This window comes from Conger conger, chromosome 16 (genome assembly GCF_963514075.1).
Source record: "Conger conger chromosome 16, fConCon1.1, whole genome shotgun sequence".
Lineage (NCBI taxonomy): Eukaryota > Metazoa > Chordata > Actinopteri > Anguilliformes > Congridae > Conger > Conger conger.
The window spans coordinates 26,653,946-26,677,277 of NC_083775.1; the positions used below are offsets into that span (position 1 = coordinate 26,653,946).

At 44.6% G+C, this 23,332-nt stretch overlaps 1 protein-coding gene across 1 annotated transcript; it reads right to left on the minus strand.

The window, feature by feature from the left end:
- Positions 1–832: 832 nt before the first annotated feature.
- lfng (LFNG O-fucosylpeptide 3-beta-N-acetylglucosaminyltransferase) lies at positions 833–14,275 on the minus strand. Its single transcript, XM_061224134.1, has 8 exons — positions 13,721–14,275; positions 5,469–5,517; positions 4,719–4,821; positions 4,363–4,516; positions 3,729–3,814; positions 3,459–3,624; positions 2,984–3,069; positions 833–2,497 (listed from the first exon to the last, which is right to left on the minus strand). Exons 1-8 carry the CDS (start codon positions 14,162–14,164, stop codon positions 2,428–2,430), a joined length of 1,158 nt encoding a protein of 385 aa, XP_061080118.1. The 5' UTR covers positions 14,165–14,275; the 3' UTR covers positions 833–2,427.
- Between the last annotated feature and the right edge of the window lie 9,057 nt (positions 14,276–23,332).

Below are 23,332 nucleotides of genomic sequence, written 5' to 3' on the forward strand. Positions count from 1 at the left end.
ATTAGCGTGATGTTCGACTGAGTGCTTTCACATGTACACAGAAAGCTGCCAAGATGCGTTCCATGGCAGTGGGTTTTTTTCTTGTTGTAATTCAGCCTTGGCGTGAGGTATAGTTCTGAATTAGAACTGTGGTAATGGAGTTACTATGGATTGCTTCTGTGGGGCCTCAGTTTCATGGAGGAAATGGTTTGGTGGTTGACGGACATGCTTTTGTATTTATTTACTTTGCTGAGCTATATCATAGCCCTGCTGAAAAGAAACCGCTCAAGCTAGGCTTTGAAACAGCTGGCGGCTGGTTGACCAGTTTAGAACAGCTACTAGCTGAACATGGTTTACTTGGTTGACCAGTTCAGACCAGTTTGACCAGCTCAAGCTATGTTTTGAAACAGCTAGTAGCACTAGCTAGTCGACCAGTTCATACCCAGTTAGACCAACTTTAATACCAGTTTGGCCATGCTGGTTGACCAGCTCATACCTAGCTATACCAGTTTACACCCAGCTTAACCAGCTCAATGTTCAAGCTGGCATAGCTGGCTTTTACATCAGGGAGAACCTTGAGAAATATTGAAGGAAGGAAATGTAAGATATTATCTGCTTAGTAGTGTGTTGGTATGGTTATTAGGGAACTGGACAAAATCTTAGCAATGCAAGATGCCCTTGATAAATGTATCTGCTGAGCAAATAAATTAGGGTGTAATGAACCAATATCAGAGTGCCTCAGTAGGGGCTGAAAAAATGTGTGTCACTGAGTGGTGCTTTACAGAAACAGCAGAGGACTGGTACCACAGCCTCTGTCGTAACAGCGTCAGGTTTCACAGTCCCAGAGAAGCAGTCTGGTTAATTCATACATTTTAATTCCACAATCCAGATACTGGAGTATAAATTACAGACGTCAATGCAATTACAAGCGGTAAACGGTCGTCGTAAAAATTTGTCAGAAGCATTTCTGATCCACAGAAGAACAACAAAAAATTGTACAAACATATTTACACGAAGGCAGTCATTTGGAACAAAAAGCACAGTAAATAAGTACTGCAACAAATAAAGATTTACAAAAACACCCACTGTGGGTCATATTCACAGAGGAAGCCTCTGATTGGGAAGACTGGTGCAGCTCTTGTGAAGCTCTCAGTTGAACACTAAAGGTTTGACAGTAAGGCTAACAAAGTTAACCAAAATGGCTAATATCCTTTGTGATAAAAGAAAAGCCTTTGCTCCACCGATTACGTACATCTCGGAAAATGACAAATGGACGTGCAACGATTGGTGAGGAAAAGCTGCCAGTTAAGCTGTTGCACTTTGACTATACACTCAAAACGTGGGAAAGTTTCCTATGGCAGAGACCATAATATTACGGGCTCAGGTAAAAACGCTTGTTTTTGAGATTAATATAAAGTTAAATATTCCACTGTGTGTCTGAGGGCTTCACAAGATCAAGCAACAGTGAATTCAAAGTAAGCTGTGCAATTATTCAATTCAAATCTTTGTACAAAACACAAGAAGATACAGTTTTAAAATATACAAATATTTTGACATGATTGTTTCATTGCAATGGAATGAAATTAAATATCAAATTCTATTTGTTTTGGGCTAATGTCTTCCTTTAGTTTTAGCTCATATCTTAACTCTAAAAGGCTTCAATCTTGTGAATTTTCTACCTAAAATATATAGGGGAAAGTGCTTATCATGACGTACTTCAGATATAAAAACATCTAAATGTACATCTATAACAACCCACTGCCAGCTTAAAATCATATTAACCATAATACTGAAATTTGACCATAAGAAAATTAATTCAAATATATCTTCACATTGCTTATTTGTTTCCGGAGTCTACCGTGATGTCAGTTTAAAAACAATATATAATAAACCTAATGAGTTAAAACTCCAATTCTGATTCCTAATCTGATTATTGTTATAGTCTATAACAACAGTCTGACATCAAAACATCAATTACAATAAAATAAAGATGGTAATTGAAATGAAACGGCTTTAAAAAGCATGACAAAGCTGGCAAACAGGCATAGATAAAAGGCATAGGTGAATATAGTACATTCTGCGACAACTGCAAAACGCATCACAAGCAACATTTACAACATGTGAAGCACACATTTAGCCTGTACAGCGCAATGCTAAAAGCCCGCCCCCCGTCTGCCGGACTCCCGTCTCTCCGGACCGGAGGCGAAAAAGCGAGGGGTCCAGCAGGGGAAGGGGGAGGAAGGGGGAAAAGTCTGTAAACCGAAACGAGGGCCGCACAGCAGCCCCATTTCAAAAAAACCGACCTGGGCAGAGGGGCACGCCGCTGTAGCAAAAACACAGCGGGAGCGACCCCCCAGGGCCCAAATACGACACGGGTCCCGCCAGCCTTTCAGATACCGAGGCCAATCGCGGGACGAGGATTCCACTGAGGGAGGGGGCGGTCCGCCGCTAAGGGCCGACCTGGAGGGGGGGGCACCAGGGGGTGTCCGGGTACAGCAAACAGTGCACGGACCTGAACCTGGAGACAGAGGGGAGCGGGAAGTTAGCTTCACAATGAAGGGAAAGCGCCGGCTGTGTCTGCTACACTCGCTAAACGCATAAACATACACACGCACACGCTGGGGTGTGTATCCAAACAATGCAAAACAGGGTTACCCAACGCCAGTCGGATGTACATATTGTTTCTGAAGAAGTTTAGTAGGACTGAAAACAGCTGGGTTGTTTCGCTAGCAGACGTTTGCCCGGAAGGCACCGTGCCCTCCGGACCAGAGCAGAATGGGCACAGGCGAGGTTCAGGATGGGAAAATTGAGGTTGTAAGGGGAACAGATGGGTTAGAGCCCAATGTCTGTACTTTTACATCCATATTTTGTCAGGCCATTATACTATAAAAATAAAAATAAAAACTATAGAGTGTTCCAGAACATTCTCCCATACTACATGACATTACTTCAGTGGAGATTCACAGGCAGGCATCACAGTCACGCATATGTGTGGCTCTCTTACCGTGATGGGTCCTCCTCCACTGAAAAAGCCCCCTTCATGTTGATGATGTTTCTCTTGTTCTCAAACATCCCATAGCTCAGTGTAACCTGAAAAAACAATCGGAAAATATGACTGACTGCTGGTCTTTTGACCGATGTTACACATTATGACTTTAAACCACAATTAATGGATTTCTGGTATCTCGGCCTGTTGAATGAAAAGAGTATCTGTAGTCTGCCTTAAAGTTATCAGCTATCACTAAAATGTACGCCTGTCACGTGGGGGCCAACCTGAAAACAATTTGTCTATTGAGAAAGGGATTTGTGGGCAAACACTGGGGGAAAGTGTTTTGTGCAGACGAAAAACAAGCGACATAAATGCTTTTTTTGTGCCGTGGGTACATCCGAACAGATGGACGGAGGTTTATTGTGTAAGGAAGCCTTTTGAATCCCACCAGCAGGCAGTGTTTTCGCGGTGTATCCCTGCAGGTTCTCACCTGTTTGTGCAGTTCAGACTTGGACACCTGCTGCAGGTTCTCCAGGTGCGAGTGGAACAGGCCGCTCCGGATGAGACGGACCCCCAGGACGGACTCGATGATGTAGCCGACGGTGCAGTCGTCCGGCAGCCGGATCTTCTCGGCCGTGTCCATGAAGTGACCGCCGCTGTGGGGACGAGAAGGAGCCAGTCAGAGAGAGAAGGACCTAAAATGGCGGCTTTGTAACGGCTAAAGCCAGCGGTATGAGCGGCGTTGTTGTAGGGGTCTCACCTCGCCCAGGGGCTCATCTTCAGAGCCAGGCCGCGGCTCACGCAGAATCCCGCCCCTCCGGTAGCAAACCAGAAATTCACCGGCTTCTGAAACCACATGAAATAAACAAGAGTCAACATTTATGGCTGCTGTTGCTATTGTCTTCTGTAATACTTCACACAGTGTAAATGACAGTGGCGGTTCTGGAATTGCTGCAATAGCAGGAAGCCCCCTTTGGAAAGAGCATGAGTAGTGTACAAATATCAACTTTATTCATCCCTGTGTTTCTATTGGTTGTGGAGCCTTGACAGTTTGGGTTGTTGTAAAACTGAACCATTTATCTAACATTTGTTTGATTTATTCTGTACAGCTGCTTTGCATGCCACGATATGAACTGTAATTATTTTATGTTGAGGGCCTTAATAACCAGAGTTGGAAAGTCCAGCAGTCAGAAAGTAAATGTCCTGCCATGTGCTTCTTCCAGCCATGAACTCAGCCAGCTGATTTCACCGATTAGTTCCACCTCCTGGCTGAAGAATTGCGCGAATTAGCAAAGCCAGGTGACTGGAAAAAAATACTGGGGAGGACTTTTACTTTCTCAACCTGTATTTTCCAGCTCTGTTGGCGTCACAGAGAAGGCCGCAGTAGCACACACCATTTTGTTGTCAGCGAGCCTCTCCGTGGCCTCGATGGGCCGGTCCAGGCTGGGCTTGCCGATGTACACGTCCTGAGTGTGCGGGTAGTGCGCGAGCAGCTTCACCATGGTCCGCATGTTCACGTAGTTGTCGTCGTCCACGTGACAGAACCACCTGAGGGTGTTGAGGAGTTGAGTTCACATCATTACAACCCACTGCCATGAATCAATGGCAATATGACAAAATTATATTAGTTAACTACAACTAGAGACATTCTACAACAAATCAAGATTTTTAGCCGGAGTACCACACTCGTCCCTCAGTTTCTGGGCTCAACGATGTGACACTCAAGGGTTTTGAGTGACGCGGTACGTACTTTTTCCCCGACTCGATGAACTTGTCGTACTCCACCGCCATCTTGCAGGACAGGGCCTGTCGGCTGTGGGCGGCCGAGCAGTTTGTGTTGATGGCGTGGCTTCCTGCGTCATGAAACGAAGAGAACAGCGTCAGTGAGCAGCCTGTTGAAAGCTTCCCCCACCCCCCCGTCTGACTTTCCTGCCTTTTCTCCATCTAACCGCCCGAACGCGTCAGTCCCGGGACCGCTAAAGGAACAGTTTACATCTGGACCATAGGACCCTATAGTAAGTAAGTGGTCTGAAAAGCTGGGAGAGGGTCCTGAATAGAATCCCACCCCTGAAGGTAGAAGTCTGAATTCCTTCTTCACTAGTGACAGACTGACTGGTGGAGCATCAATGGACAAGCCTGTGTGAGGATTCCTGCTTCCTGACCTCTTAAACACAACAGTACATTTTTCCCGCTAATAATAGCTTGAGAAGCTTCCTTTTAAGCATGTGACTATTACTTCCTGTCGAATGTAAGCACGGGCAACGTGCATTGGAAAGTAGCATCTGTGTTTACCATATTCAGCTTGTATTTTTCCACCCTACAAATAAATCAGGGTTTGGAGTCAATCAGCTCTTGTGAGGGTGGGGGGGGGGGGGTCCAAAAACTTGCTTTTAATTTCCAGTCATATCACAATTGAAGAAGCTCTTTCAATTTAGGCCCATGTCTTTGGAGAAATTTTAACAGTGAACAGTGGCAATGTGGTCGTGTAAGAAGGACTCACCAAGTTTCTTCTTCAGCTCCTCATCATCCCCATCTGTGAAGACGTACGTCTGTGAAGGCAAAAACAAGGCGGGTCGGGTTAGTTTCTCCTTAAAGTGAGGCCTCTCAAAGAAAGATAACATCCGCTGTGGAACAGTGTCAACCTTCAGCGTCCAGATGATGACACTGTGCAAAACAGCCATTGAGATGGATGTTTCTTTTTTCCACAGAGCTGTACAATAGGGCCGTGTACAATCAGTCTCTTCACAGTGGACATTTTCTGGAGGGATTTGGTGGAGAAAAAAAAAACTGGAAACCATTTGAGCCAATGTCGGAAATGTCAGGGAATTATTCCCTGGTTTCCTAAAACTAAATGGAGCTCAGCTCCTGGAAAATGTGATACTGTCCTCTTGTATAGAAGAGTGGCCTTTCTTGCCTCTGATTGGACTAGGCTTTTACTTCCTGACATTAAACAAGCGAAACGGACAGCAAAGCCAACCCCCCACCACCAGAATAAAAGCCCCTTGTGCTATGTTCCGCTCTCTCCATGGTAACCGCACTGGTGTCTCACAGCAACACAGGAACCGCTCAAGAACTTGGGGAGCTGATTCTGCCCCTCGCACCCAAAACCCCAACCTAAATCTCCACCCTGCTAAAAAAACAGGCTAAAGCTAGGTTTTGAACAGCTGGTAACTGGTTGACGAGTTCAGACCAGCTCCATACTCAACATGGTTTGACCAGCTCAAGCTATGTTTTGAAACGGCTGGTAGCTGGTAATTTCAAGCTGGTCATCGCTGGGTTTTACACCAGGGCACCTATGCACTCTCCAAATGAAACGTTTCAGGGAGGCAAGCACACTTTCGGTTCACAAAAACAAACGTCCCAGCCGCCCCCTCGCTCCATAGACGGCCATTCATTCACAATACAAACCGACAACAGGAAGTGGCAAAATGATACGGCGGTATTACATTATTTCTTTTTGTGTTTTTGTCACGCTGCAGTTCGACATACAACAACGTAACTCATTCATTTTGTTCCTCTTCACTACACGAAAAGCCCTTGGCTATATGAATGAGCGTTCTTCAGAAGAGCGGTCGGTGACGAAGAGCAGTTCTGCGGTTGATAAGTCGGAGCAGGTGCAAGGCGGCGTTGGGCGTTGGTAGGAGCGGAGGCACCGTGTGGGGGCTGACTGAAAGGCCTTATCCCCCTGTCCTCTCCCACTTTATGCTGTCGCTTGTTTTCTTTTTTCTGCCTGGAGTGAAACGGCACCTGCCGCGTGCGCCCTTATCTGCGCCACGCGTCGCAACACGCCAGGTGAGCGTCTGGGGCGATGTTATCTGCCTGCACCCACTCCCTTTGTGTGTGTGTACGTGTGTGTGTGTGTTTAGTGGAGTGCATGTATGCGTGAGTGTGTAGTACCAACTGCCTTTTGTTACACAACAAAGCTACTAATGAAAACTGCTACAACCTACATTCAAATGTGTCTAGGCTATTTGTTGTGCTCAGGCACGCACAGACGCAGACACACACACACGCACGTATGCACAAGCACACTCCGCAGATACCTCACAGACACACACACACACAAGCGCACGCACACACCTTTCCGCACTCTCATTCAGATCTGCTGTAACCCTGCATCCGACCGATCAACTGAACAAACTCTGGGCAGATGCTGTGCGGTGGATCAGGCAGGAGGCCCGTGTTGGTTTAAGGAACGTCGGCCATTTTCCCTGGTCAAAAGAACACGAGACGGCAGTGTTTGCTCAAAGTTCAGCTGAAAGGAAGGTCTAATCGGCCTGGCAGCTGCTAGAGTGGGTGAAAAACTTGAGCACTGATTACTGAATCCGAACTATGTGTGTGGTAGCTCACTCACCCTCAACAGCCCCCACCCTCTCTCCTCAAACTCTCTCCCTCTCCTACGGAACAATGGGGTGTGTTTTCAAGCTGGGTAAAATGTCCAATGGGTAAATTCTGAATATGTTTGCACTTATTAGCATACAGCTGCAGCGGTTAACTAAAGGGAAGGCTTTTATCTGGGGGGAATGCTTTCTTCTCTATGAATGCTCCCGAAAATATCCCTGCAGTGAATCAGCTCTTTTAAAAAGCGAGCATGAAATACCGCCAGTCCGAAAATGCGTTTGCCGTCCGCATGTTAACTCAATCATACGGACGGCCATAAGCTTTTGGTTAACGGCGCAGCTTTTCATATCCCGATGCCATGAACGTCTGCGGGCTGCTTGTCGGCTTGTAAAGAGAAAGGCTCAGTGTGTCGTCTGTACCGCAGAGGCTTTTGGGTTTGTTGGTGGCGTAGTGGCTTTGAAGAGGTTCTCTGAAGAGAGGTGGAAGTGTACAGGGTGACGACGCTGATGCCAGCGTTCGCTACGGGAGACCCCCACCCCACCCCCTCGCCTCGACCCTCCACCTCCATTAGCGGGGAGCCTGACTGGCTGTCTCCGTCTCCCCGGGAAGGAAGGGCACAGCCTGCAGACAGTCGCTCTGCACCCAGCACCAACCGCCAAACCTACCCCCGAGTTTCCTGACTCCGGACTAGAGCATTCAATCATGCCATTCTCCTACCCAAAAAACAAAACAAAAACTTCATTCTCTTTGGATATTTCTTTTTGTTATTCATTCCATTATTTCAGCACCTCCCCCCCCCTCCCCCCACCTACCCCACAAGCCTAATCAACAGCATAGTATTGGTCTGTACGGTGCTGAGTGAAAAGGTCAAATTTAGGGCAGATTTTACAGTTGTAGTACCATATGTGTGTATATACTGTATATAAGTCTGTGTGTGTGCATGTGTATATGAGTGCACAAGTGTATGTGTTTGTGTATGTGTAGAAGAATGCATGAGTGTGAACTAGTGCGAGTGTGTCTGTGTGTGTGTGTATAAGAGTGCATGAGTGCACCAGTTTGAGCGTGTGCATGCGCGTGTGTGTGTATATGAGTGTATGTGTGCACTATTGTGAGTGTGTGCGCACGTGCGTGTGTGTGCCCTGTGTGTGTCTCCGAGCTGGCCGCTCCCAGTCCCGGGTCGTGTTTCACTCCATGGCGGCCCTCTGGCCAGCTGTGTGCCCAGACTCCTCGCGCTCCCCGTTCCACAGCTCCGGGCGATCGGATTAACCCGTGAACGACTACAGTCGCCTCGCGCCGGCGGCCCCACAGTCGGCCCTTGTGGAAGCGCTAATTAACGAGCTCTTAATTAGGGACGGCGTGCATACCGCGGCGCTGAGATTTCACCGCGGGCGCAGACGGACCCGCAACTCGATTAAGGCACAGACGGCCTGTGTCCTCCTCCGTCTGATGTCGGTGTCGTGCGTGTCTGCTCACAATGGAGGCCCGTTCTTTCCGGCGAATTCCGCAGACACAGAGGGTAATGGGTGTCCTTGGCTGGTTTTGATGAGGCTCGGCTGTGCTCCGCTGCATGTTCCCACTCTTAATTCAGTGCAGCCTGTACCGTTTCGTCTGCCAGGCGATCTAATGCCAGCTCGTCTTTGCTGTGTTCGTCGTCTAGCCAGAAATTACTCCGTTCCCTCCAGGGCTGAGATGGCAAACTATGGACTGGGTGTCGTAAGAGAACGGAAACCACACAGCAAAGCTGATCGCTTATGCTTTTGCATAGCATACATGTGTGGTCATAAGTCAAAGTAGACTGCTAGATTAAGTAGTCTAAGCTGTGCAGTTTTCTTAGATTGCTGATGATATGTCTATGTTTTGCTTTGACTTTAGTTAGATATTTGCCATTAAATAGGGACCACATGTAGTTTCTTTGAGTTTTGCTCTCATTACTCTCTTTAAAATACGACTGAATTTTGTGTTTGTGTGTGTCAATTTGCATGTGTGTGTCCCCTTGCGTTTGCGTGTGCATGTCTGTGTGTGTGTGTGTGTGTGTGTGTGTGTGCACGTGAGTGTGTGCGTGTATATGTGTGTGAGTGCATGTGAGTGTGTGTGTATGTGTGAGAGTGCATGTGAGAGTGTGAGTGTGTGTGTGCACGTGCATATGTATGTGAGTCCCTGTGAGAGTGTGTGTTTGTGTGTGTATATGTGCGTGAGTGCATGTATATCCTTGTGCAGTCCTTGTGAGTGTGTGTGTGTATGTGTGCGAGTCTGTGTGTGTGTGAGAGAGAGCCCTTGTGAGAGAGTGTGTGTGTGTGTGTGTGTGTGTGTGTGTGGGTGTGTGTGTGTGCGTGTGTGTGTGCGTGCGCGAGTGTGTGTGTGTGTGTGTGTGTGTGTGTGTGAGAGCCCTTGTTAGTGTGTGTGTGTGCGTGTGTGTGTGTGTGTGTGTGAGTGTGTGAGAGAGCCCTTGTGAGTGTGTGTGTGTGTGTGTGTGTGTGTGTGAGAGCCCTTGTGAGTGTGTGTGTGTGTGTGTGTGTGTGTGAGAGAGAGAGGGGGAGCCCTTGTGAGAGTGTGTGTGTGTGTGTGTGTGTGTGTGTGTGTGTGTGTGTGTGTCTATGCGTCCCTTGTGAGGGTCTGCTCTGTCCCCTCATTGTAGCCTCATTGTCACTGTCCTCTCTCGCTGGGGGAAGCTGCATTGTTCCAGCGGGGAAATGTTAAGAAACGGCGGAAGCTCCGAAGCGGGAACAGAACAAGCCCCGCACTACAATAACAGGCGAAAGAAAACACTTTTCTCAGGATACTACCCCAATACAACAACAATTTCCAGTCATAGCACAAATGATACTATCACTTATCCACAGCCTTTACTACTAAATCCAGTGGGCGTATGCATGCGATCACCATTAATGTTTCATAGTATCACAGTTGTACTTGGCAATCCACACTCAATATGCTCACCTAATGCATTTAAATGTAACACTCGTACACAATAGCACAATTCAGCCATTCCTCACATAATGGGGGAAATTCAGTTTTGGTGCGTGCGGACAATGGTAGGCATACGTTCCTCTGCACATTTTTCCAGTGAAACTAGAACGGATTAAAATCAGAATGTTTTTCAGTGAAGGAACTCATGCCAATGCACAGAAAGGAGTTACCATTCAAAATATAGGGGTGAGTTAATTTCGCAGACGCACCTAACCCATTTGCGTCAACGCTGAAATGGCTTCCACGCTAACTTTGTCAACAGAGATAGCACAGGGCACAGCGGGGGGAAATAAAGTGTAGCCATCAGGAAATCACCAGCAAACACTCACTGCTTCGGTTTATCTTACACTTCAGATAATCCCAGCTAAAAATGTCCAGCTGGGTTTTTAAGATGGTTTAAACTGTGTTTTTGACACTTCTAGCTGGCCATAGCTGTTCTGTGGCTGGTCAAAGCTGCTCTATAGCTGGATGAGGCTAGTCAAGGCTGGCTAAGCTGGTACAATGAGCTGGTTCTCAACTGATTAACTACTTGACTACAATAGGCTGATCAGCTGGTGAACAGCTGGTTGACCAGCTAAAAGTGTAAAAAACGCAACTTAAACCAGCTTGACCAGCTCAGACTGGTTTAAGGTGGAATTTACAGCAGACATCACCAGGATTTTCACAGAAGCCCAGATGCTGGACCCAATGCCAAAACCAATCTCTTTTGGAAGCCCTAGTGATATTTGCTCCTCCAATCTGGGAATCTGGCCCTCTACCAGCCACACAGATAGTCACGATAAAAAGAAGATAAGCAACGTTTGGGCCTCTTGTCAATATTTGCACAACGCCCGCTGCTGGTTGGGACTTGGCGAGAGGCCACATAGAAACAGTCCTCCGAAAGCAGTGGCTGCCATGCTAACAGTAAACACTGATAGCGCGGGTGACCGGGAAGGCAAGGCAGGCTGCGGACTCTTTAAATGTTTGCGGAAGGTGTCGTATCAGATAAGAGCCGGTGGATAACCTGCCGATGGCGTCTACACGTTAGCGCTGTCAGCTGCGTGAGCCGACGATGCTAAGGCGCATATGCTATCCTTTCAGTGTCTTTTGTTCTCCATCTCCTGACCACCTGGCATCTGTCTCCGTGGAACTCCCACTTGTATTCTAGGCCCCTGCTTCTTTTTCCGCGCTTCTCTGTGTTAAACCCCAACAGCTGCCTGGGAATCACCCCTCCCCCCCCCCCCCCATTTAATTCTTCATGCTATTGTGTAATTTTACCCTGGGGCTCTGTGTAAATCCACTGGCTGTGTAGCCTATAGGCGAACTTCATAAACCCAGGTCAATAGGCTTTGACATGGTGGTGTGTGCTGGCGAGCATTTCATGAATTCAAGGTACACGGATGTAAGTTTTAGTTGGTATGGTAGTTACAGACTTACTACCTTGCGTACTGGACATATGTTCATGGCCTTAAAACCAATTATATATGAATTGTACCTTATATGCCGTATTAGGTTGTTTGTTGTATGACCTTGATATGTACAGTTTTGCACGTTGCTTTGGATAAAAGCGACTGCTAAATAAAGTATAATGTAATTCTGTATTTTCTTTTTGTTGTTGCTTGATTGGCAGCTGTGTATTGTTTCCTTTGAGGGATCTTTCAACATTTATAGTGAAAAGAAAAATGACTGATAAAAAAGGGACATGGAAATCTTGTTAAAGTGTTTGATCAATGCAAAGACTGCTAACCTCCATTTTCACTGGGGAAAAAAAGCATCAAGTGCTTGCATAAGCACAATGAAATGCCTGCTCAACTAATGAGTATCACTATCAAAGTTTACTTTTCATATTGAACAGTGTGACATTCTGATAATGTTAGGAACACTCCACCCCTAACATAGATCCACAGATTTCAATAGCATCTGTGTACCACGATAATCAGAGACAAAGTCAATGTCTCCAAGATCTTATCACCCGGAAAGTCCAACGCCTTCAGAAAGCTACGATTATTTATTTATCGTCAATCCTGATATTATCATACATCCCCCCACCCCGTCTTCAAAAACAAAAAAAGATCCCCGCATCCTTGGGTCCCACGTTTTCATGGTGAAGAGACGAGGGGCCGGCAAAGGTTTTTCTTCCACCCACAGAATGAACCTTTGTTAAGCACGGAGCCGCTGTCCCCGCTGTAGGTCCATGGTACTGAACTATTCACATGACCACCGCGAACAAAAAGGACAGTGGGGAGAGGGGCACCGAGGGGAATGGGCCCGCCCCCTGGTTCTGAAGGGTTGTCACTCGCGGTAGACGAAAGTCTGACGGGGAGCGGGAATGAGCGCGGCAGATGGGCTCAAAAGTGTCACAATGCGTCCCCTCGGACCGCTGTAACACATGCTGGCGCCTAAATCTTCCCACGTCCAACCTGCCTTTGATTGGCATAGGCCATTTACATGAATAGACGAAAAGAGATAGACTAAGAAGACTCCCACGATAAAATATGACGCCGTAGCCTAATTTCAATTCCAGATAAATATAATATAATCCTTGTTTTGAGTCTTACCATTGTCATTTGCTAATTTATTTTTGTTTGTTTAAAGATTTTGAAACGTACCTAAGCATCAAATACAGCAAGCCCTGTTAAAAACCGTATCAATGGGTTACCAAAGATTGGCCTGCATATCGTAGGCTGGGCAAAGATAAAGTATCTTAACTAGATAACTGCAGATAAAGTAACTGCATCCAGATAGAGTAACATGTAATCGTGCTTCTTGAAGTCTTTTGAATTTTAGCATGCTACCACCCAAATTATGCCATTGTTGCCCAATGAAACCGTTTTCTATGTTGTGCTGCTCTGTTTTAACATTGCGGGTTACTGAGCTCTTTACGCGGTCTCCAAGGACACCGTTTGGTGATAATCATGGTGTTAATACAAAAAGGGCAACCTTATTGTTCCCTTTTCATTATAAAACCACAGCAATTCGTCATGAGAGATGCTAATACCACAGAAAGAGCCTTGGGAAATAAAACATTTAGCCTTTAATGCACTTTCTAAAAAAATGCGTCCGTTAGCCTACGCTGTTAGGATTCTCGGTCTTAATTATCACAATCTTAGTAAAAGACTAATTACATTTCAACCATGTTTTGATTATGGGTTGCTTAAAAGACAACAGGAAGTTTTCATTACGGGAAATGGAAATGGTAAATATACAAAAAGTAGGCTATGCATCGTCACAGTGCGAAACTGTAAATTACTTTGAAAACATGTTTAAACTTTGCAAGATGAAATAACTAGTAGAAACGTTTGTTTCTAAAACTGTCACTGTCACTAGATATAAAACTACAATACACAACTCGAGGTGAACATGTTCATTCATTCACTAATATGTCTAGTAACTTCAGTGAAAAAAATGTAAGTAGCGCGAATCTTTAATGTTAGTTTGGTCGTTAGTAGGCTATCGTCCGTTTACCTGCTGCATGTTTCTGGAGATCCAGGTATCGAGAAGAAGGTCCAGTCTGGACTGATGGAACTTCTTTGTTGTCTTAACTGCGATGAAGATGTCATTGGGGTTGATGTCCTCGGAGGGGGGCGCTTCAGATGCAGACCCGGCTAGCGACGCGGGCTTCTCCAAGTCTCTCCTGTCCCGAGTTAACTTTGAGAAGTAAGCGGAGAATCCTTTCGTATCCGTCGACTTTGAATTGTCCTGCGATTCGTTCTCTGACGAACTTTTGTCGTGAGCATTTCCCCCCGTGCTATCCAGACTTTGCAGCGAGCGCATCCCGACATCGCTCTCAATCTGTACCTCAGCCACCTGTATAACTTGGTGCTGGGCTGCAACCAAGAGTACCACAAGGCAAGTGAATGTAGCTCCTGCTACAGAAAGTACGAGTTTCCTCCCGCAGCTTTTCAACATTTTTAGTTGAAGATTATTCAAAATTGCATAGGGTTTATTAAACAGTCATCTCACATTAGTTTTCTTCTTTGAAGATGTGGTGACTGACTGTCCCTGTGGCGGACTGTTCGGTGACAGCACCATGTAACAGTCACATTATGCTGTATGAAAGCTTTTATAAACTAGCCCGGACAAAGGCCACGCCAGATGGGTGGAGCGAGAAACCTTTGTAAACTGAAAGGACTGCGTAGCCGTCATTGCCAGGCGTGGTCTCGCTTTTAGATACGCCCATAAGAGGAGGGCTAAACTAGCAAAGAAAAACATTCACACGCGCGTGGAGCGGCGCAGGCGGTGTTTTACAATTTTCTCCATTAGGTAATTTACAGCGTACAGTCGAGGCTAACTCTTTAGATGCGGCGAAAAAGTCTAAAACGCTGCAAAATTTGAATTGAATTTCTCAATTGAGAGTCTTTCACGGTTGTTAATGAACCAACAACTGAAACGGCACCTCAGCCGTTTTAATATTTTATTTATATTTATATTTATAAAATACCAAAACACACAATTATGAATTAAATGAAAATGCACTTAGTTCTTAGACTGGTGTCCTTAGGTAAGAATCTTTGCAATGCAATATTATACCTGCCAGAGAATCCACCATCCTTCCACAGTGCTTAGAGCATCTCTTCAGCCAGATATGATGTATTCAGAGTTATTATTTATTAATTATTATTATTATTATTATTATTATTATTATTCATAACATCTGCTGAACTGATTATTATTTAATATTTTTTTTACTTAACCTTTATTAGGAATCCAGTTTACTGTAGATATCTCTTTTCCAAAGGAGACTTGATACTTGAATCAGTTAATGTGACATGGAATTCAAAAAGCATTTGAATATTCCTAAAACTTTGTGAGAAGATGGAACCTTTTAATAAATGTGAACTGAGGGGCCAAAAGGAGCATACATCCCATAAGGTTGGATAAATAGTTGGGCCACTTTTTTCAGCAAAACTGTGCTTATCACTTTCTGAAATGCACCGCTACTAAGGGCGTGTTTCAGAATGCATAGCCTTGCTGCCAAGTCATGGGTGAAGTAAATCTGGAGTTTGAAACTGGCAGACCTTAAAAGGAATATGACTTGAGACTTAGATTAGACAGTGAATCAATGTCAGGCTAAATGGCACTGAGATCTTTTTTTGTCAGGTGAGAAGAATTTACTGGAAAAAGTACAATATGGGATTTAGTTTCAGCAATCGGCATCAGGCAGGTGGCAGTGACAATGCCAGACAAGAGCAGAGACTGCTGGGGGAAAACAAAATGGCAGGTGTGTGTGTTGATAGTTCACACACGGTTTGTCTCCAGGTAACGGCTGAGTGAAAATCTGAATCTTTCTTGTCCCACTTTCATTTTTAACGTCAGTAGTTTGTGTGTACGGTACAGACAGAATTCTATGAACAAGACATCTGTACTGTTTTATGGAAATTGCTATCCAAGGTGAGGGGAAAATGTAAAACAATAGAAAATATGTTTTTATTTTTCCTGTGTGTTGAGGGGAAATCTTTCATACTGTTGTTCAGTTTGAATAGCTTTCATATGAGCTAAGTTGTGAATAGCTGGTGTCCCAGCTAAATTGTTCGGAAGCAGACTCAGGCTGCAATCAGTGGCATAATCTCTTAAACCCCAGGGTGCAGTCCTGGTTTTTGCAATCCCCTCTCGTTCACAGTATAGCCCGGCTGGTGCAGGGCCCATGACCCCAGGTGTCTGTATGGGTGATCCCTGCAGGCAGCCACACCACTATAGCTAAGCTAAGGACTACCCCACCCACTCTCAGCCATCTCCCAACCTAATTATCTAACCATCCCCCAACCATTCCTCAACCGTTTCTCAACCATTCTTCAACCATTCTTCAATCATTCCCCAACCATTCCTCAACAATTCTGCAACCCTTACCTAACCATTCCCCAAACGTCCCCAAAACATCCCCCAATGCCCTCTGCTCCAATAAGTGAACTCATCCAGGCTCAATATGTACAGGTCAGCATTACGCTGCCCCCAGACCAAAGATCCCCTGCAACAGTTCATGTACAACAGCTGCCCTGACTGTTGTCCTGCGTTCTTATTTGAAATTTGGCACTTTGCATGCCAGTACATCTGAAACCACTCTTGCAGATCCATTCGAATTTTCAAAAAGCTATTGACCAAAATCTACAATACAATTCTAAATGGTTTTAAAGTGTTTCACATAACTGGTCTTGTCAACACCAGCCCTATGTAGCTCACACAACTTCAGCAACTTCCTGTGGGTTGTGCACATGAGCAGTGAATAGGTTTCAGCACTGGAAGCACAAACTGTCATAGCTAGCTGGCCAACAGCTTAGAACGGCAGGCAGAAAACATTCTGTGGAGTGGATGACCAATAATGGAATGCAGTTGTATTTTCTCACCTGTTCAAGGAATCCTGTTCATTGGTGTTAAAAAATGTTATGAAAGAAAAAGACTTGCACACTTGATACATGACAAAAAATGTAAGTTTTAAACCGACACTAGGGTTGATATTTCGGCCATACCAAGCCTTCATCAGAACAAAATCCCTTCGGCTTAGTATGGTCGAAATGACAACCCTATTGGTGGATTAAAACTTTGATTTTGTAGCATTATATCAACTGTGCAAGAATTTTTCTGTAATAGTTTCTGACTATGTACCTCAAGCGTGTGCGTGTTCTCTTCAGACATTTTGTAAAAACAAATGTTCCCCACGAAAACATAGAAACATTTTCTGTGTGTTTAACATTTGTCACACACACACACACACACACACAGACAGACAGACACACACTGACAGCAAATGTTTTACAAGAAATATTCATTAACAAATTATTCATAACAAAATAATGTTCAAACAAGCTGCTGTTCTGTAGGTTCTAGATGTTGCTACTGGCCAAAACCTGGATGCTGTCCAGATTCTGACAATGTTCAACAAATAATGAGTGGTGATAGAGAGGCCAGCCTGGACTTAGTTCAAAATCTCCAAATATGACCTACTGCAGTTTGTTTTTTAAAAGTGTGTTAAACACAGGACAATTTGTGGGACAAACACTCAAGCACTCATGATGCATTTCTCGGAAATGGATTCCATCCTAAATTTAAAGTTGACCCTTTTTTCAAATTCATTGTGAGTACAGGATACTCAGGATATTGTGGGCACTTAAAATGCATATTTGAATGTCTTGAGAACACGTTCTTGTTTGCACTAGCTGTAAATCCATCGTTTGCTGGGATTGGGCTTAGATTTGAGAGCTGCCTATAGCTATATTATCATGTCATTTTAAAATTATTCCATTGCAGTTTTAGGTCTGGTCTTACGGCCCTGATATGAGGATGTGTACATGTTCTTAAGGTTAAATCTGGGCACCAGATCAACGTCCGACTCCTTTCCTTTCCCTTCAAACAGCAGCAAAAAAGATGAGGAATCCCTGCCCACCCCCATTTTAAACCCCTCCTCCGGTTCCCTTGTCTCTATGAAGGTACCACTGGATTCCACTGTAACACAAGCAGACCACTTCCCCCCCACAGGAATGTCTCCAGACCGTCCTAATAAACAGAACAACACCCGACTCCGCTCGGCCCTGTCAATGTCTCCGCAGATCTGAATGCGTCTGCGGGGGCCTCTGGCGGATGGACCTGATTAGAAGGCCGTTATTTATAGCCGCGGTTTAGTGCGCCAGGCACAACCGCTCAGGCACAATAGCCCAGGCACCGCAGCACGGCGGTTCTGAAGCCAGCCTCATTGCGGGAAGAGTCGCTGTACTCTGGAGCCGGTGCCTTATTTCGGTTTTCCGTTCTGCTCAGCCACGTGTGTCACGGTTGGCTCGGTGGGTTCGGAGACCGCGGAAAAGAACTCGCTTGTTTTTCGCTTCGGCGGGTTTCTCTTTGGGGTTGTAAAGTGCCCCGGCCTTGACTTGCCATGACTCAGTTTAAAACTGATGGCCTTTTAATGAGGGAGGATTGCAACAACCCAGCTATGATCAGGGCTTTGCAGCCCAGGCCATGAAAAGCCATGGAGGCTGCTGGTTAGCAGTTAGCATAGCAGTTGATTAATAGTAATTACCTTCCCTTGTTTCTATGGTCTGAGTAGGCTGCAAATTACAAACTGAAAAGAGAAACCAGTAGAACCGGAGGCTATATTGGACCAGGGTTCCAGGCCCTATCGTAGATGCATCAACAGAATCTGCTTCACTGAAAACTGCTTCATGTTCTCATGGGGTAAATTTTACCCTAAGGAACAGAGAGTAGACTGTTTATGGGACCATAAGATCCAACTCTGTGGCCGAATGGAAAAGTCCCTGCTGCTTTGGGCGAATACATTTTTCACCCGCTCTGTTTATTTTCCTTTCCTTAATACTATTCTTCCTTTCTTTTTTCTCCAGAACATTGGCTAAAGGTTGCCGCTTTTGTCTGCGTGGTTACTTTTTCCGAACATTTATACTGGGTTAGGATATCTGTGAACTAGCACAAACACACTCTTTTAATCTTGCATGCATGTTGCCACTTAGGCGTACTTCAAGATAGGTTTTAGAATATTGCTTGGTTTTACTTCATAATTCGCTTATTTAGCAAGACCATGGAGAACAGCGACCAGCCTTTTGTTTTGTGATGTTGTGCTGTAAGCAGTGGCTAATGTATTTTAAATTATTATTATTATTATTATTATTATTATTATTATTATTATTACTATTATTATTAAATGATGTTGTTGGTTTGTGAAATGGTGCACTGGAGCCCACAAAGAACTCAATAAGCTCTATTAGCTGTGAACTTTAAAGCTCAAAACTGCTTTCATAATATGATAGCATTTTACTGACATAATATTGCAATTGTAGCAGTAAATGAACTGCAGTTAAAGCAGAGCTGATTTTACAGTTGATTACAAAGATGTTCTCCTTGAATAGTTGAATAGCTATTGTGGCCCGGCCTTTATTGAATGGGCCGCGTGCTGTGTGTTTACTTAAGCCTTTATGCGAATAGGGACTCTCGGGGGATTCTGGGTAATGTCTGGAAAGAATCTGAGCCACTTTTCGGCCCTGGGGCTTGCCAGTGCTATTGTTTCCAAACATGTTCCCAATCAACAGGGAGGACACAGTGAACTCAGGACCTAAGCCATAGTCAAGCATGCCTCTGAATGTGTGTGTGTGTGTGCGTGTGTGTGCGCACATTTGGATCTCTGTCTCTCTGTCGTCATCATTTTCTGTCTTTTTATTGTTATTCTTTTTTCATCTCTCACTTTCCATTTTCTTCTACTTTTTCCCTTCCCTCTATATTTGCTCATTCATTGTCACTCCTGCTCTCTCTCTCTCTCTCTCTCTCTCTCTCTCTCTCTCTCTATCTCTCTCTCTCTCTCTCTATCTCTAACATATTCCACACTTTCCATGTTGCTCTCACCGCTGCACTCTCTCACACTCTGTCCGTCTCTCTCTGCCACAGACCCTGGTAATCTTCTCTGTTTCAAAATCCCCCGCACGAGGTCAACATTTTCCACAGCAGAAAATGAAAGAATTCACCCCCTCCCACACTCTCTCCCTCTCTCCCTCCCCACCCATGGGTATTTTAACACGGAATTCAGAACTACAGCCCTTCATAACCTCATAACTTCATGCGAACAAGTTCTCACAGGTTGCCTCACCTTGAGGACCGGCAGTCTGAGGATGTAGATGTCTTTCTGCTTTCATCCTCTGGGTCTATTTTTAAACCTTGACCTCAGGGAGAGCGTCTGATGTGGTAAACGTTATTGGAGACGCAAGCAAACATTAATTTATTTTTTTGGTAGCTGTTGCCAAGTCCTTGGCTCGGAGCCCTTGTTTTGACTTATTGCTTGTTGATTTGGTGTTTATCTTGCGGTTATCGCGGTTTCATATGGATTTTATTCGCCCCCGGCTTCGACTTGTCCTGAAGAAATGCTTTTATCTCTGCGAGAGAGAGCATCACACTTGACACTACACCGTAACATGGCGCAGTTGCTGGAAATTCTGTGTTTCCCTAGGGCCTGTTCGTTCCCTCCTTAAGGAACAGTATCTGTATACTGTAAGTCGAGAAAGAGATAGAACAGGAAGTTTATTTATCTCATAAAGGGCAGGTCACTGTCTCCCACCGGTGAATTGTGAGGTATCCAGGTTAGTGACACACAATCAAGGTTGGGAATGTGATTGAGTTCCCCAACCTGCCTTCTCCCCCCAACAACACCAGCTGACCTGTCCCTTTTGAATGAACCATAGTCCCACTGGGAGGGCCTTGCACATGCTGGGAGAGTAAACACAGGCCAGAGCTCCTGGGACCCTGGGACACCGCTCGAACCTCACGCCACTCAGCATGCCCCGAACCTCGTCTTCGTGGAGCGTAGCTTTCTAAGTGCGGATTAACAACGTATTACTTCGGCTCAAAATCAAATGTCATTTTGACTCAGATTAAGTTCTGTTTCATAAATTTGAGCCCAGGGACCTCGTTTATAAACGGTGCGTATACACAAATAAAAAAGATGCATACGTCACTTTCTTTGTGGATTTGAGATTCATAAAAACGAACTCGAGCACATTTACGCAAAGTATGACCAATATATACGCACATTTTGGAAGCTGTGGCAATATGCAACTCCAGTGGAAAAATAGTAAAATAAAGTAAATTTCAGTTCATTTCAGGTATATTAGAAAACGTATAAATAATAATATTCCATGTCAAAAGAACATATAGAACTGAAGTGTTTTTGTTACTTTAGTAGAAAACGCCTACATTTCATTATGGATTTATATGGTGTGCATTGAGTGCATTGCAGTCTTCTTTTGCCGGCTGACAAAGCACCCGATGACACACAGCCCTAAGCAGATCCATACCCAGACCAGCCCAATAGCGCTGCAATCCAACTGCAGGCCGACGTGAAGCATCGTCTGTGAAAGAATCGCTAAGCTGCCAAGAGCTCGCCTTATTTTTAACAATTACTTTCAAACTGAGGGATATTTTCTTGGCCTCAAAATGTCTCAATTCTGTGGCTGCACTGTCAATTGAGCGTCTCATGTCAATTTGTGTGTGTGACGCGGCATCAGTGAGGACATCGCTGTTAAAGTCTCGTGCCACACACACGGCGCTGGGGCCAGGAGCCCTCAGCCTCACTCATTGGCTGCACCCTGCTCCAAATACCCAGAGACAGACAGACAGACAGACTGACTGACTGAAACAAACAAACAAACATGTCTCCAGTTTATATTGTCCAGAATCCATGCACAACAAATATTAACTGAGCTTACGTCCAAGAAAGGAACGGCCCATTTAGGTGGTTCGCCTTCATCCCACAGCCGTATTGGTGTCTCCCTCCATCTCTGGAACAACCCCGCTGCCAAGGCTGAAGGCCCAATTATGGGGCCAGATGCTTATCAACGGGGGTCTGCTCTGGTGTCACCTTACCCCCAGCAGTGCCCCTTGGGCTGGAACGCTGTATCCACTTACCCGACCGCTTTATTTTAAATTTCCCAAATCGGTCGGATTTCCGAGCTGGTAGTGTTCACAGCTGCCGTGACATGTTGCCGCTCCACAAATGTTATTTTATTATCGTGTCAGAACTGTGATACTGCAGTATTGATGGTGCTTGAGGGGAGTTTCCCCCTCATAACTGTAAAGCACCAGATAAATGCAAGCCATTATTATTATATTATGATTATTATGATTATTATTATTGCCCATCAAAACAATACAGCCCATCTGGCCTCTACCTCTGTAATGAGCACTTCGATTTCACACTCCATGAAGTTTCTCTTCTTGGTTTTTTAATCTGACTTCTCTGTTTTCCCTGACAATGAATATGAATGACAAGCTGAATTATATTGATATCACATTCACATTGGCATTCCATTACGTTTTTATGATTAATTGTGGGAGTTGGGACACAAGGCTCATGCACATTATGCAAAATTTCCAGTTGACAGTAAAAAAATGGTGTACTGTTGGATGGTTTTATCAGGAAATGTTTCACTGTCAGCACTTTTCTTTTTTTGTGTGTGCATACAGAGAGCTCCATAATGTTTAAGACATATATTTCTTGATTTGGCACTATACTCCACAATTTAAATGTGTAATAAAACTATTCACATTATCAGCTTTTAGGGGTATTTTTATACACTTGGGTTTCACCATGTTGAAATGACATATACAATAGATAAGCTAGTAGTAACAGCAATCCTTAGCAAAAATACCCACTGAGTAAAGTGCCGGGATCTTTGTTGCAGAACAAATATCTACATTACAACCAACCTGCTTTACCTTTATGCTTAGCAAGATGGCTTCATCAATGGCTACTCACATAGGTTACCTGTCACACAGAAAATACTGTTACACCAGCATGCTTCCCAAACCAGTCCAGGGCACTCTTTTAATTTTACATTTGGTACAGCAGTGTCAGCCATCTTGCAGCCTAGCCACTGCTCCACACTCCTCTCTCTTCTGCACATAAGTTTCACAACCTCTCGATGCTAAAATAAGAAAAGCCAGCAGAAGCTACTGTACGATGTTTCTTGTTCAAATTACTTCACGCGTTAACAGAGTGCTAATTGTATGAGCTACCCCCACTGCATGTACCCCCTCCCCCATCTATTCTTATTTAAGTATTTCGACACATGCTGTAGAGGGACTGGAGGCGTCTGTTGAGTGGTGGTGTTTGTTAACGAGAGGTTTAGTCATTCTTGTTTTTGCATTTGAATAGGTTTAGATGGATGTTGTGAAATAGTTTAGAAATTATAATAGTTAGAAAGGATAACAGTTGGACATCCATAATATGAATGGGTAGTTGAATACTGATAATCTCGTTAACACATTCTAGAGTGTGGCAACATAGTTATCCTCAGAAGTCACATGTTTGGCCCCCTTCTAGGAGGTTAATGCTGCATTTATTATTCTAAGACTTCAAGCAGCCTCTTGCAGTGTCTATCACTAAATAGAAAGGCATTGCACTTAATTTTCCTCCAAAAAGGTATGTGGTTAGACTAAATCTTTTATTCAATATTTGTGATTTTTCTTTTACTGTTCTAAATGAGGAAAATCTTTGGGGAAAACAAATGTTGTATGACATTTATTATTTGAAAATCCCACAAAAGGAAATAGTTTGCTGTACCAAGAACCAAATAAGTTCTACTATGAACAGCA